Source organism: Muscardinus avellanarius (genome assembly GCF_963383645.1).
Source record: "Muscardinus avellanarius genome assembly, chromosome: 3".
Lineage (NCBI taxonomy): Eukaryota > Metazoa > Chordata > Mammalia > Rodentia > Gliridae > Muscardinus > Muscardinus avellanarius.
This window is the reverse complement of record NC_137788.1, coordinates 21946491-21960506: the sequence shown is the minus strand read 5'-3', so window position 1 is coordinate 21960506 and position 14016 is coordinate 21946491. Positions and strand designations below refer to the sequence as shown.

General features: G+C 51.9%; 1 protein-coding gene across 1 annotated transcript; it reads right to left on the bottom strand.

Annotated features, from left to right (window-relative positions):
* Positions 1–687: 687 nt before the first annotated feature.
* On the bottom strand, positions 688–12197 carry TMEM222 (transmembrane protein 222; the record flags this gene model as incomplete). Its single annotated transcript, XM_080692678.1, has 6 exons — positions 688–775; positions 1935–2065; positions 2147–2243; positions 4546–4577; positions 5660–5744; positions 12004–12197. 6 exons carry the CDS (start codon positions 12195–12197, stop codon positions 688–690), a joined length of 627 nt encoding a protein of 208 aa, XP_080548804.1.
* Positions 12198–14016: the final 1819 nt, after the last annotated feature.

Genomic DNA, 14016 nt, shown 5'->3' with positions numbered 1-14016 from the left:
CCATGGGTCAGGGCACAGCCCGCCTGCTCCCCGGCAGCACAGGCTGCTCCACACGCACCTGGTCGGTCCAGGGGCCTCTCTGCAGTGTCAGCTCCACTCACCTGGCCAGCCAGGCTCCAACGCGCACAGGGAGATGGGCCCAGTGCTGGGGCTCTGGGAGAGGGTGAGGAATGGGTCGGGTGGGCTGGAGGACACCGGGGTACGGGGCACACAGCACCCTAGAGCAGCTTCTGGCAAACACTGGAGGAGCCCCCAGGCCTCCTGGACCATTCTCTAGGCCACTGGGAGGCTTGAGGACAGCTTAGCTTATAGACTTCCTGGCGTACCGACTCCACCTCGGGACCACACTCCCAGTCAGGCTCTGGTCCGGGTGCCACCTCGTCCGGCGGGTCCTCACCGGCACCGGGACCAGGCTGCGGCAGGGGGAGCTCTCAGGAGAGAAGGCCTTGCCTTCCCTTCCCAACGGGGACAAAAGGGCCCTCAAGGGCGGTCACGAGCCGGGGAAGGGGACAGGGAGCCGAGTAGCCAGTGAGCCACGACAAGCAGATGGCCAGCCCACACCTGTCCTTGGCTTCCCAGCCCCCAGCAGCCCGGGTAACACCGCAGGCCACTCCTGCCGCTCCAGTCGAGCAGAGGATCTGGGATCAAAAGGAGCTGCGCCCCGGGAGCCTGGTGGGTTTGCAGACATCACCGCAGGTTAAAGACCAGGCTGACGGTCAGGATGATGCCCAGGAGGAGGACGAAGGGCAGCCAGGTCTTCACGAAGGCCCCGACACTGACAGGGAGAAGAGTATGGTGGATGGTGAGTGGGGTGCAGCCCGAGACCCCCCAGCCCAGCGGGGTCGCCACCCTAAGGCAGGCCCTGGAGCCAGTCCTCGGCCCTAAACGTGGTCAAGCAAGGGACAGGACCTGGCCTTGTGCCACACTGGAGGCCCACGGCTCCTGGGCGCGCCTCACCCGCCGCTCAGGTGGGGGTGCACGCGCTCTGGGCTCGCTGCCTCCTCCTATAAGCACTCACCCTGGGGGACGGGCCCCCAGCACGAGTACTGGAATCTCAGTTGTGCGTGGAAGCCGTGACTGGCTGTGGCTGGGCCAGGGCCTGGGTCAAGCCTGGCTCTGCCGCAGCCTGTATCTTTATGTTCTCCCCAGGGTTTCTAAAAGACTTCTGGGACCCCGAAAGCCTCCTTGTCTCTTCCCAGCACAAAGAGGAGGCTCCATCTCTTTCTCTTTTTCTCTTTTTCAGTACTTGGGACTGAACTCTGGGGTGCTTTGCCACTGAGCTACACCCTCAGGCCCTTTGTATTTTCATCCTGAGATGGGATCTAAGCTGCTGAGACTGCTCTCGATGTGATGTTCCTGCCCCACTGCCAAGCCACTGGATCCTGGTGTGCCCTGGCCCAGCCAGAAGCGCCTACTGATAAGCATGACTGAGAGGAAGTTTGGGACGGGTGGCCAGATGAGCTCAAGTGGCGCTGGCCCCGAGCCTGGGCTCTGCTGTGGCCATGCTGTGGGACCACGGGCAACTCACTCAGCCTCTCTAAGCTCTGTCCTCCCGTGAGCTGGCCCGATGGCCTACACTCACAGGTCAGGAGGCCTGACTTCAAAGGCCCTCCCACCCACACCCGCCTCTGCATGGGCTGCACGGGAAGAGATGCCGTGGGGGCGGCCCAGCACCCCATGAGGATCTACTGTTCACTCTGCCCGAGCAAAGGGTTCTGCAGACTCAGGGCTCCCGAGGAGCAGCCACTCCTTCCATCTTGAGGCAGGGTAGACCCAAGGCCTCGCCGTGAGCAAGTGACGCACTGGGTCGAGCCCAGGTGGGCTGGACTCGAGCACAGCCACCTCCTCCTCCGCCAGGAGCTCACTAGCCACAGACCCAGCCGCCCTGCTGACCGCATGCTCGGGGCCTCAGTGGATTCACGAGGGAGGCTCACCTCACGTACTTCCCGTAGAGCAGGCAGAAGAAGCAGAGGGTCACCATGTTCCAGTTGGTGCTGTTGTTGTAGCGCATCAGGTTCAGGGCCAAAGCCACGTGTGAGTGGCAGTTGTCACAGCAGAGATTGTGCTGGAGACACAGAAGGGCTGGGTCGGGACGGCAGGGGCAGCCCTGGGCATCTCGGGAGTGCCCGCCGTCCGGCACACCTACCATGCGGTGCTTGTACTCCTCGGAGGCGTCGTGCACAGCCGTGTCCCAGGCATTGGGCCCGCTCGTGTACACCTGCGTGGGGTCCAGCTTCCAGTACCTGAGCAGGAGAGGAGGCTCTGGGCACTGCTGGCTCCTGTGGCCCACTCCGTGGCCAGCTCTGAGCCAGAGCCGGGACAAGAATAACAGAGCAGACAAGTGTGACGGGGCGAGATGCCCTATACCACGCGCGGTCCTGGAGGACGCGGAAGCCAGCGCAGAGGACGCTGTGGTCTGAATGTGTCTCCCTCCCTCCACTCTTACGGCAAAATCCCAACCTTCATGCCCAGGTACTAGGAGTTGTGAGGACTCTGGGAAGTGACTAGGCTGTAGGGTCTCACTAACTCACGAAGAAGTTAGTGAGTGGGTACCCGAGGCCCGAGGTCTGCGTGTGAGGGTGCCATCAGCGCCTCTATCCTGCCTCCACCCCAAGGTGGGAGAGGACATTTCTGTTGCTTATAAGCCACCCACTCGATGGCGCTTCATGGCACCCTGAGGCTGAGGGGTGTGAGCAGGCTTTCTGCAGGTGACACCTGAGTCTAGTCTGAAGAGGGAAAGCAAGGCACAGGAAGGGGGGTGGGCATTCTAAGCTGAGGGAAGAGCTTGAACTGAGAGGTGCACAAAACCATACAGTGTGTCCCAGAAAGGAAGTGGCCGAGCGCTCCAGGGAGAGTCAGGAGAGATGGGTGAGGGAACGCAGGCAGCTGAGGCAAGGGCAGCAAGTGGGCGTGAACCCCAGGGAGCCATCCAATAGCAAGCGCTCTCCCCAGGAGGGTGGGTTGGGGGCAGCCAGTGAGAGCTCTGCTCCAAGCCCTTGAGCAGGGGTGGGGGGAGAATTAGAGATCCCCTGGCTATTGGAGGGGGTCTCAGTGTCAGAGCCTAAAAACAGTGAGAAAATATGATGGCCTGGACTGGGGTTGCTGTCTCCTGCCTGGAAAAAGATGCCCTTAAATCTGTCTTTCAAAAATAAAACAATAAAGCCGGGCGTGGTGGCGCACGCTTGTAATCCCCGCGCTTGGGAGGCTGAGACAGGAGGATCGCACAGGTTCGAAGCCAGCCTCAGCTACTTAGTGAGGCTCTCAGCAACTTAGTGAGACCCTGTTTCCAAATAAAATATAAAACAAGGTCTGGGAGTATAGCCTGGAGGTAGAAAGCCTCTGGGTTCCACCCGTAGTACCACCAAAATAAAATAAAATAAAATAAAACAATAAAAAACAAAGCTGGGCGTGGTGGCACATGCTTGTAATCTCAGAACTTGGGAGGCTGAGACAGAAAAGATCACGCAGGCTCGAAGCCAGCCTTGGCTACTTAGTGGGGCTCTCAGCAACTCAGTGAGACCCTTTTTCCAAATAAAGTTATAAAATAGGTCTGGGAGTATAGCCCGGAGGTAGAAAAGCTCCTGGGTTCCACCCCCAGTAGCACCACACAAAAAACCCAAAATAACAACAAAAAACAATACAGTGTTTGTAAAAAACAGCCTAGCAAGCAGGGCATGGTGGTGCACACTTGTAATCCCAGCATTTGGGAGGCTGAGACAGGAGGATCACAGGTTTGTGCCCAGCCTTAGCTACTTAGTGAAGTTCTTTGCAACTCAGTGAGAACTTGTTTCAAAATAAAGAATAAAAAATAGGGCTGGGGGGTGTCACTTAGAATGCCCTTGGGTTCCATCCCTAGTACTGCCAAAAAATAAAAAATAAAAAAAAATAATAATAATAAATGGGGCTGGGGTTGTAGCTTGGAGGTAGAAGGCCCCTGGGTTCAATCTCCAGTACTGAAAATAAAAATAAATAAATAAATAAATCCCAGCCCTAGCAGCAAACACCCAGCCAGAGACCCCTGGACCACACTGCCACCTGAGGAGTCAGAGTGCGAGCTGGGGGTCTGCTCCAAGCTGCCTCCTCTGCAGCCTTGGGCCCCAGGGCACCAGCCACTGTTCTGAGAAGACTGCCGACTGAGCCACTGTCAGCAGGCCCGCAGCTCAGGCGAGCACTCAAGGCGGAAGAGTGAAGACCCAAGGCCCCGCCCGAGGACACCAGCTCCTAACGGCGAAGCTGCTCTACTCCCTCCAGGCAGGACGCACCGGTGAAGATCACAGTGCCTCCCTCAGCCCTAGATAGCCTGTGGCGAGACCAGCTCTGCCTCTTCTCACAGACCTTGGCAAGCCCTTCCTCCCTCAGCCTGCTCTGGAGTAGAAAGCACAACCTTGCAGGGCTGGTGGTGCAGGGAAGCCTGCTGGGCTGGCGCGGCAGATGCTGGGACAGGGCTGCTGTCCCTGGCTGACCTGGCCGGCCCTCCCCTCCATACTCTGTCTTGATGCACCAGGAGGGCCCGGCCCAGGGCGCCAACAGGCGCTCATCACTTACTTGGCGGGCTTTCCAAAGGCCATGTTGTCTTCCTGTTAGGGACGAGAGCAAAGGTCAGTGGGGACCTACATCAAGACCGTATGACAAACCTGGATCAGTAGCTGCAGTGCAGTGACCTAGAAGGGGGCGTGCCGGGTGGCAGGAGAGGGCACAGCCCTGCTAAGGACGCGTGGCGTCTGAAGTGGCAGCAGTGCAGTGGCTTGCGTGTGGGAAGGAGGCAGTGTGGTACCCAGGGAGCTCCCTGGCCTCTCTGGGCACTGTTTTCTCAAGTTCTCCCATCAGTCTTCTCTGATTCTTTGGTCATGAGTAGGAGGTTGGTTTCCTTTGTGGCAGAAACGCCAGCCCCCGGGGCTCACAGGGAACCAGCTCTCTGCCTGGCAGCGTGACTGCGGTCGAGCAGGATGGGCCTGCTGGGTCAGCAGAAGCTTCCCACGAGGGAGACACTGTAGCAGACTCACCACCTAAGACCTGGGGTACAGGAGTTATGCAGATAGGGTCTGCATTCAGAAGTAGGGACCTTGCTGATCAAAGAGCTGCTGTAACAGAACCATAACAATATACAACAATGTTTTTAAATGCAAAGTGGTAGGCCTTGTGTTAAGATGGTCATGACATCTATTACTATAAACAGGCTGGCTGATACCACCACGCCCCTTTGTGCCAGTCAGATACCTAGAAACAGGCAGTCACTGCAGGCTCATCTGGAGCTGTCCCCTGGGCCGGTCTTAGCCCATCCCTAGGAAACAGCTGAGCACAGACGGCTCATTCTAGAAGCCCCACCCCAGGAACCACGGCAGCCTCCTGTCCCCTGCCCTGCTTCCACCTCCTGCTGGTCTGGAGATGTGGCTCTGGGTGACCCGACTCCACTCTTGCCTCCAACCCTACCCATGTCTCAGCACCCAGGGGTGGGGGCAAAGGGCTGGGTCAGTTACTTAAGAATCCTCCTGGCCACACTGCTTTTCTAGCCTGAAGCAAGAGAAGGGGGAGAGGAGATCCGTGGAGGGCAGAGGGCTGGGCCAGGGCCTCGGGTATCTGCATCTTCCTGGGCCTGGGGAGGCAGCCAGCCTTCCACACAGCCTTGGAACCCTCCAGGAAGGGCTGGAAAGAGACTCACCGAGACAAAGTAGGGGCCAGCAAAGTCCCGAATGACTCCTGTGGATGTGCAGATGCCCATGTGGCCAATGATGGGGAAGAACCACCTGTGAGAGGACAGCACTTACTTAGGGGCTCTCGGACACTTAGAGGCCGGGCCGCCTTCTCAGGGAGCATGTGAGCGTGAGAGTGTCCATCAGAGCGGCCCGGGGCGGGGAAGCACCAGCACGGGGGAGTGCTCTGCACCGTGCCGGAAGGCTGCAAGTGAAAGCAAATGACGCTGAGCCCTGGCGAGGAGGGGCAAGCAGGACGCTCACTCGGTGCTGGGCGTCAGGTGGTCTCCACTGCTGTGGAGAGTGGGCACGGCGCCCGGGCCTTACTAGGCTCCACCCCACAGACACGGGTACTTGTGCCCACCAAAGCCATGTAGAGCGTCCAACAGATCTTTCATTAAAATAGCCAAGTGGGCATAGTGGCACACACCTGTAATCCTAGTACTTGGGAGGCTGAGACAGGAAGAACACAGGTTCAGAGGGCCAGCCTTAGCAACAAAGTAAGACACTCACCAACCCAGCACAACCCTGTTTCAAAACAAAAAGCAAAACAAAAGGCATAACCCAGAAGTAGAATGTCTCTGGGTTCGACACCCAGCACCACAAAATAAATACACACATACTTACATAATTTATACATAAAATAAAATAGCCAGAACCATTTGTCAAAATTCATTGAACAGCTGGGCGTAGTGGCACATGCTTGTAAACCAGTACTTGGGAAGCTGAGAAAGGAGTGCAGGTCCAAAGGTAACCTCGGGTGTATCCTTGAACCTGTGGTCTTCCTATCTCAGCCTTGCAAGTATTGGGATTACAAGTGTGTGCCCCCATACTGGGCTTTCATTTTTTATTTTGAAATAGGGTCTCACTAAATTGCTGAGGGCTTTGCTAAGTTGCTGGCTATGAACCTGCAATCCCCCTGTCTCAGCCTCCCAGGTATTGGGATTGCAGGTGTGTACCACTATGCCTAGTTTAAACTATTTTTGTGTGTGTATGATACTAGGAATTGAACCTAGGAGCATTCTTTCTCTGAGTTACACTCACAGCCCTATTTTGTTTCTTATTTTGAAACAGGGTCTTACTAGGTTGTTTAAGGCCTTGATAAATTGCTGAGGCTGCCCTCAAACCTGTGAACCTTCTGCTTCAGCCTTCCAAGTACTGGGATTATAAAACACCTGCCACCACACAAGCTTAAACTATTTTTGCAAGCAAGACTGGAAAGAGTTTATTTTCTTCCCTCATTCCCTCCCTCACCCACCCACCCTTTCTTTCTTTCTTTCTTTCTTTCTTTCTTTCTTTCTTTCTTTCTTTCTTTCTTTCTTTCTTTCTTTCTGTGGTACTGGGATGAAACCCAGGGGTTTTCTACCTCTGAGCTACACCTCCAGTCCTTTTCTTTCTTTCTTTCTTTCTTTCTTTCTTTCTTTCTTTCTTTCCTTTTCTTTTCTTTTCTTTTCTTTATGTATTTATGTATTGTGGGTCTGAGGATGGAACCCAGGGGCATTCAACCACCAAGCTACACCCCCTGCCCTATTTTTTATTCTTTATTTTGAAACAGGGTCTCACTAAGTTGTGGAGGGCCTCACTAAGCAGCTGAGGCTGTCCATGAACCGCAATCCACCTGTCTCAGCCTCCCAAATGCTGAGATGACAAGCGTGCGCCACCACGCCCGGCTTATTCTTTATTTTGAAACAGGGTCTCACTGAGTTGCAGAGGGCCTCCCTAAGTAGCTGAGGCTGTCTGCAGACCGCAATCCTCCTGTCTCAGCCTCCCGAATGCTGGGATTACAAGTGTGCGCCACTGTGCCTGGCTGACTGGGAAGAGTTCTAAGACTCTGGAGTTCTTCCCTGAATCATGCCCTCTAAAGCAGTCACACTCTATTCCTGGCTTTATTTCCTTCACAGTATCCATGTAGTACCATCTGGAATTATCTCGATTACTTGCATGTTGACTGTCTCTCCCAGCATAATGTAGGCTCTGTGAGGGGATTTTGCTTTGTTTACTGTAGCAGCTCCTATGGCAGTGCTTGGCACATAACTGCAACACACTAAATATTTTACTCAATGACGAGCATATTGCCCTGCATTAGAGTGTAGGAAGAGCCAAGTGTAGTGGTACACACCTGTAATCTCAGCTAATGGGAGGCTGAGACAAGAGGATCCCAAGTTTCAGGCCAGCCTGGGTAACTTAGAGAAAGCCTATCTTGAGAGCCGGTCTTAAAATACAAAAGGAAGCTGGGTGTGATGGCGCACACTTATAATCCCAGCATTTGAGAGGCTGAGTCAGGAGGATTGCAGTTCGTGGACAGCCTTGGCTACTTAGTGAGGCCCTCTGCAATTCAGTGAGACCCCGTTTCAAAATAAAGAATAATAAATAGGGCTGGGAGTATAGCTTGGAGGTAGAATGCCCCTGGATTCAATCCCCAGTACCAAAAAAAAAAAAGGACTGAGGATGTAGTTCAGTGCTTGTCTATCATGTACAAGGCTCTGAGTTCAATCTCCAGTAATGCCAAGGGGAGAGAGAGAGTAAAGAAGGTATAGTTGAATAGGAAAAACAGCATAGTACCCTAACTGTTGTTCCTAATTGCCTATTTCAAAATAGCTAATAAGAAAGAATTTAGATCATTTCTAATACAAAAAAGGTAAATGTCAGCAGGCATGATGGCGTTTACCTGTAATCCCCGTATGGGAGGCTGAGACAGGAGGATCACAGGTTTGAGACCAGATAAGCAACTCAGTACCTAGGGAGACCCTGTTCAAACAACCTAGGCAACCTAGGGAGACCTGTTTCAAAGTGTGGTGGCGCACCCCATCATTTGGGAGGCTGAGACAGGGGGATTGTGGTTCTCAGACAGCCTGAGCTACTACTTAGTGAGGCCCTTTGCAACTCAGTGAGAATCTGTTTCAAAATAAAGAATAAAAAGTAGGTCTGGGAGCCAGGTGTGGTGGTACACACTTGTAATCCCAGCATTTGGGAGGCTGAGACAGGAGGATCCGGCTATGTGAACAGCCTCAGTTATGTAGTGAGGTCCTTTGCAACTCAGTGAGACCCTGTTTCAAAATAAAGAATAAAAAATAGGGCTGGGGGTGTAGCTCAGAGGTAGAATGCCTCTGGGTTTCATCCCCAGTACTGAAAAAAAAAAAAAAAAAAAAGGCCAGGGATGGTAGCTTGGAGCTAGAATGCCCCTGGGTTTCATCCCCAGTACTGCAAAATAAAATAAAATAAGGAAAAGTCAAAGAGATCCTGGGATAACATGACAGGCTTTAGCAAAACCAGTATGGTCTCTGAATCTACTTCCTAATCACTTTCACATTAGAATTTTATTTTAAGCTGGGCATGATGATGCACGCTTGTAATCCCAGCACTTGGGAGGCTGAGACAGGAGGATCACGGTTCACGGACAGCCTCAGCTTCTTAGTGAGGCCCTCTGCAACTTAGTGAGACCCTGTTTCAAAATAAATAATAAAAAACTCAGGGCAGGGGGTGTAGCTCAGAGGTAAAATGCCCCTGGGTTCCATCCCCACACCCGGAAAAAAAAAAGAATTGTATTTTTTTTATAGCAGTAATCCCCATTAGAAGTTTTCTCATCTGTTTTTGTTTACTATTTACTCTTTCTACCATGACTTGAACTCTGAGAGCATCACCAAATCTGCTTTATTCCATACTGTATACATCTACAATCATCTGGGAACACAGGTGTCACTTAGCAAATGTGTCAAATGAACTGGGTAGCCGGGGGTAGTGGTGCATGTCTAAAACCCCAGTACTTGGGAGGCTAAGGAGTGAGGTTTGTGGGCCAGCCTCAGCAACTTAGCAAGGCCCTCTACAACTCAGTGAGATCCTACTTCAAAATTAAAAATAAGGCTGGGGGTGTTGCTCAGAGGCAGAATGTCCCTGGTTCAATTACATACCCAAAGAATACTGATTAAGTTAATGAATACATATTCTTAATTTGTGTGTATGTGTGGTACCAGGAATTGAATCAGGAACACTCTACCTTTGAGCTACATCCCCACTCAGTTACACCCCAGCCCTTTTTATTTTTTATTTTGAAGTGGAGTCTTGCTGAATTGCTGAGGGTTAAATACTGGGATTACAGGCAAGTTCCACTTTATCTGGATCAAATTTTCTCCTGGTAGTGGGGATTGAACCAGGGGCATTCTAACTCTGATCTACACCCCCAGCCCTATTTTTTTTACTCTTTTTTTTTTTTTTTTTTTTTTAATGTACTAGGGATGGAACCCATGGGCATTCTACCTCTGAGCTATACACCCAGCCCTATTTTTTTTAATTATTTACTTATTTGTTTATTTATATTTTGAGGTACTAGGGATGGAACACAGGGGCATTCTACCTCCGAGCTCTACCCCCAGCCCTATTTTTTTATTCTTTATTTTGAAACAGGGTCTCACTGAGTTGCGGAGAGCCTCACTAAGCAGCTGAGGCTGTTTGCAAACCGTGATCCTCCTGTCTCAGCCTCCCAAATGCTGGGATTACAAGTGTGTGCCGCCACGCCCGGCTTTTATTCTTTATTTTGAAACAGGGTCTGAGTTGCAAAGGACCTCACTAAGTAGCTTCGGCTGTCCGCAAACCATAATTCTCCTGTCTCAGCCTCCCAAATGCTGGAATTACAAGCATGCACCAACACGCCTGGCTTTTTTTTATACTTTTAAATTTTTATTTATTTATTTATTTATTTTTGTGTACTAGAGATGGAACCCAGGAGCATTCTACTTCTGAGCTACATCCCCAACCCTATTTTTTAATCTTTATTTTGAAAAAGGGTCTCGCTGAGTTGCAAAGGGCATAAGTAGTAGCTAAGGCTGTCCAGGAACCGGGATCACTAAGTAGCTGGCTGACAGAGAACCTGGATCCTCCTGTCTCAGCCTCTCAAGTACTGGGATTACAAGCGTGCGCCACCACACCTGGCTTGGGTGCTCTTACATAAATGCACAAGCATTTGAAAACACAAACAATTTAACTATTTTACGATAATACAAAAACTAAACTAGGTGTGGTGGTGCATGTCTATAGTCTCAGCTACTTAGGAGCCTAAGGCAGGAGGATCACAAGTTTCTTTCAGGCCAGCCTGGGCAACTTTGCAAGACTCTATCTCAAAGTAAAAAATAGAGAAGGATATAGCTCAGTGGTAGAGAGCCCCTGGGGTCAACCCCCAGTACTGCAAAATAAATAAATGAGAACTTAAGGTCATTTTAGGATCAACAACATGTAAAGCCAAAAATGATCCTTTCTCCACACTACCACTTAGCTTTTTCTGATAGCGGGAACCAATCTATCCCATCAAGAAAGAGGGTATAAGATGGAACTGAAAGATGGTAAGTTACGGTTTGAAGACTGAGTTTTGAATGCCTTTGCATGCTGATGTGGGACCTGGACCAAGATGATGCCACAAGAAGCTTAGCTTCACCAGTAAAGAAAATTTCTGTCTTAGAAAGTGGTTGGCAGGCCAGGTATGGTGGTAGTACACGCCTGTCATGGCAGCACTTGGGAGGCTGAGACAGGAGAACTGTAGATTTGAGGATAGCCTCAGCAGCTTGGTAAGACCGTTTCAAAGTAAGAAAAGGCTGGGGATGTGGCTCAGGGGTAGTATGCCCCCTAGGTTCAATTTCTACACCTCCAAAATAACAAAGAGACTGACAGACAAGCAAGTGGTGGGCAAATTCAGAAAAAATGGAAGTAAAGGCGTTGTTATTATTACCAGCTGTCAAGGCTGAAGTAGGAGGGCAGCAAGCAGCAGCTGCACATCTGCTTCTCTCCTGACAATTGTTCATAATCAGAACATTCCGCTGAAAGCCAGACACCTTGGTATCTAAACCTGGTCTGCAGCTGAGATGGGGTTTGAGACAAGGGGTTGGTCTCTCGGACCTCTGGTGGCTCCTCCTAGGCTGACTGACATCCCAGAGGCCGTGGTGGGCCCAGGAAGCTCTCACTCTTGTTCCATATGCAGCATGACGCCTTGCATACAGTAAGTGACCAGTAAGCATTTGCTCAATGAACGAAGTGGTGAATGAATGAAGATGTGTCCTCAGACCAGGTTAGAGACTCCTAGCCCCCGGGCTTTTCCCGCCAATCTTTCTCCCCGATGAAAACCGGTGTAAGGAAGGCAGGGAGCGTGTCCCAACTGGCAGCGCGTGGGCAGGGGATTCTGGTGGCCCGGCGAGAGGTACCGGCCAGACCTGGGGGAAGGGCTAGCTTCGCGCCGGGGCCGGAGCTGGTCGGATCCGTCCAAGGACGTCAGGTGGGCCTTAGCTCTCTCCGGGCCCTTGTCCCGGAGAGGACACCGAAGGGGACTCACGTGAGCACCGGGATGGGTGTCCACACCACGCAGTAGGGAAAGCGGCTCCGTTCCACGTCCATGGTGACGCCGCCGGAGCCGTGGTACTGCTTCATGTCCGTCTCGGCCTCCGTCGGAGCCTCCACTTCCGCCATTCCGGGAGGGGGCGTTGGTGGCGGCAACAGGAGCGAAGAACTCCCTTCCGCTTCCGCCATGCTGTGCGTACCCTGCTGCAGCCGGCCCCGTCGGCGCGGCTCGGCAGTGACGTCACTTCCGGGAGGTGGGTCCGCTCCGCGAGGCCTTCCCACCGGGAATTGGAGCCGCGTCTTTCAGGGCCGGGCCACACTCGCCCCTTCCTCAGCCTGGCCCGCGGCTCCCCTTGGCCGCCTGCGCTGCCCTCAGGCAGCCTGCAGTGCAGCGCCGGAGTTCAGCGCGCTAGGTAGTACCACTTATTAGGTGCCAAGCATTTAACACGCGTTTCTAATTCCCTAAGTGATTAGACATGTAAATTTAGGTATTTCCCCCACTGGGCAAGAAAGAAACTGAGGCTCTATAGGTGAGGTGAGGGGCCACAACTCAACCCTAAGCCTTTCAATCTTTGCCCTTTTCATTTTGTGGCCTCATTAGGTAGTGCAAAGGAAGGTATAGCCGAATCGTGTGTGTGTGGTGGTGGTGGTGGTGGGGTAACGGGGCAGAGAAGACCTGCCGGGAAGGTAAGATGTTTGAGCTGAGTCTTGATGTTTGCCAGGTGGCATGGGTTTAGGGAGGGGGGTGGTGGCTGCAGCAGTGCCAAGAAAGGACGGCCAGGGGGAGCACTGTGTGCAGGAGAATGTGAATACCGTCCTGGCTGGAGGAAATCACAAGACTTAGATGTGACCCCTTCATCTTACAAATGGGAAAACAGAGTCAGGGGAAGTTAAGCAGTTTGAGATCAGACCCAACAATACTTACAAGAGGCCAGGCTCCAATCTTAGAGTCTTTTGGGTTTAGAAAAATGCCAAGACAGACAAAGGAAATGAAACCTGCTGAGGTGGGGAAGTGGGGAAGACAAAAAAGGGAGCTGCTAAATATCAGAATAAAGGAATGTAGCTGGCATGGTGGAACACGCTATTGAGATTGGGCATTCCCAGTACTTGGGAGACTTAGGAGGATGGCAGATTTGTGGCCAGCCTCAGCTTAGTGAGGCCCTGTGCAACTCAGTGAGACCCTGTTTCAAAAAGAAAGTATAAGCCGCGTGTAGTGGCACAGGCTTGTAATCACAGTACTTGGGAGGCTGAGACAGGAGGATCATGCTTCTCAGACAGGCTCAGCTACTGCTTAGTGAGGCCCTTTGCAACTCAGTGAGATCTTGTGTCAAAATAAAGAATAAAAAACAGGGCTGGGGGTATAGCTTGGAGGTAGAATGCCCCTGGGTGCAATCCCCAGCACTGGGGAAAAAAAAAAAAAAAAAAAAAAAAGGAATGTATGGGCAAATCCACTCAGGGAGGTGGGAGCTAGGTCTTTTATTTATTTATTTATTTTTTATTTTTTTTGTGGGTCTAGGGATGGAACCCAGGGGTATTTGACCTCTGAGCTACACCCCCTGCCCTATTTTTTTATTCCTTATTTTGAAACTGGTTCTTACTGAGTTGCAAAGGGCCTCACTAAGTAGCTGAGGCTGTCCTCGAACCGCAATCCTCCTGTCCCAGCCTCCAGAATGCAGGGATGATAAGCGTGAGCCACCATGCCCGGCTTGGAGCTAGGTCTTTTGGAAATATCTTTCTTCCACTGAATTACTAACTTAGTGTGCTGATCTTTGGAAAATCTGCTGTCCTGTTTTTGGCACCTAATACTGTGGTGCCATTTTGGGTATGTGTATCTCTGCTCTGGAACTCTAAGGTTCTCACCTTCAGTAGCTAGCACAGTTTCTGGTGCAGAGCAGATGCCCACTAAATATTTATTGATTTTTTTCAATGACTGAATGAAGGCTTCACAGGTATCACTGTTGAAAATGATCCTAACCCACTCTTTTCCCTGGGCCTGCATCATCTTCCC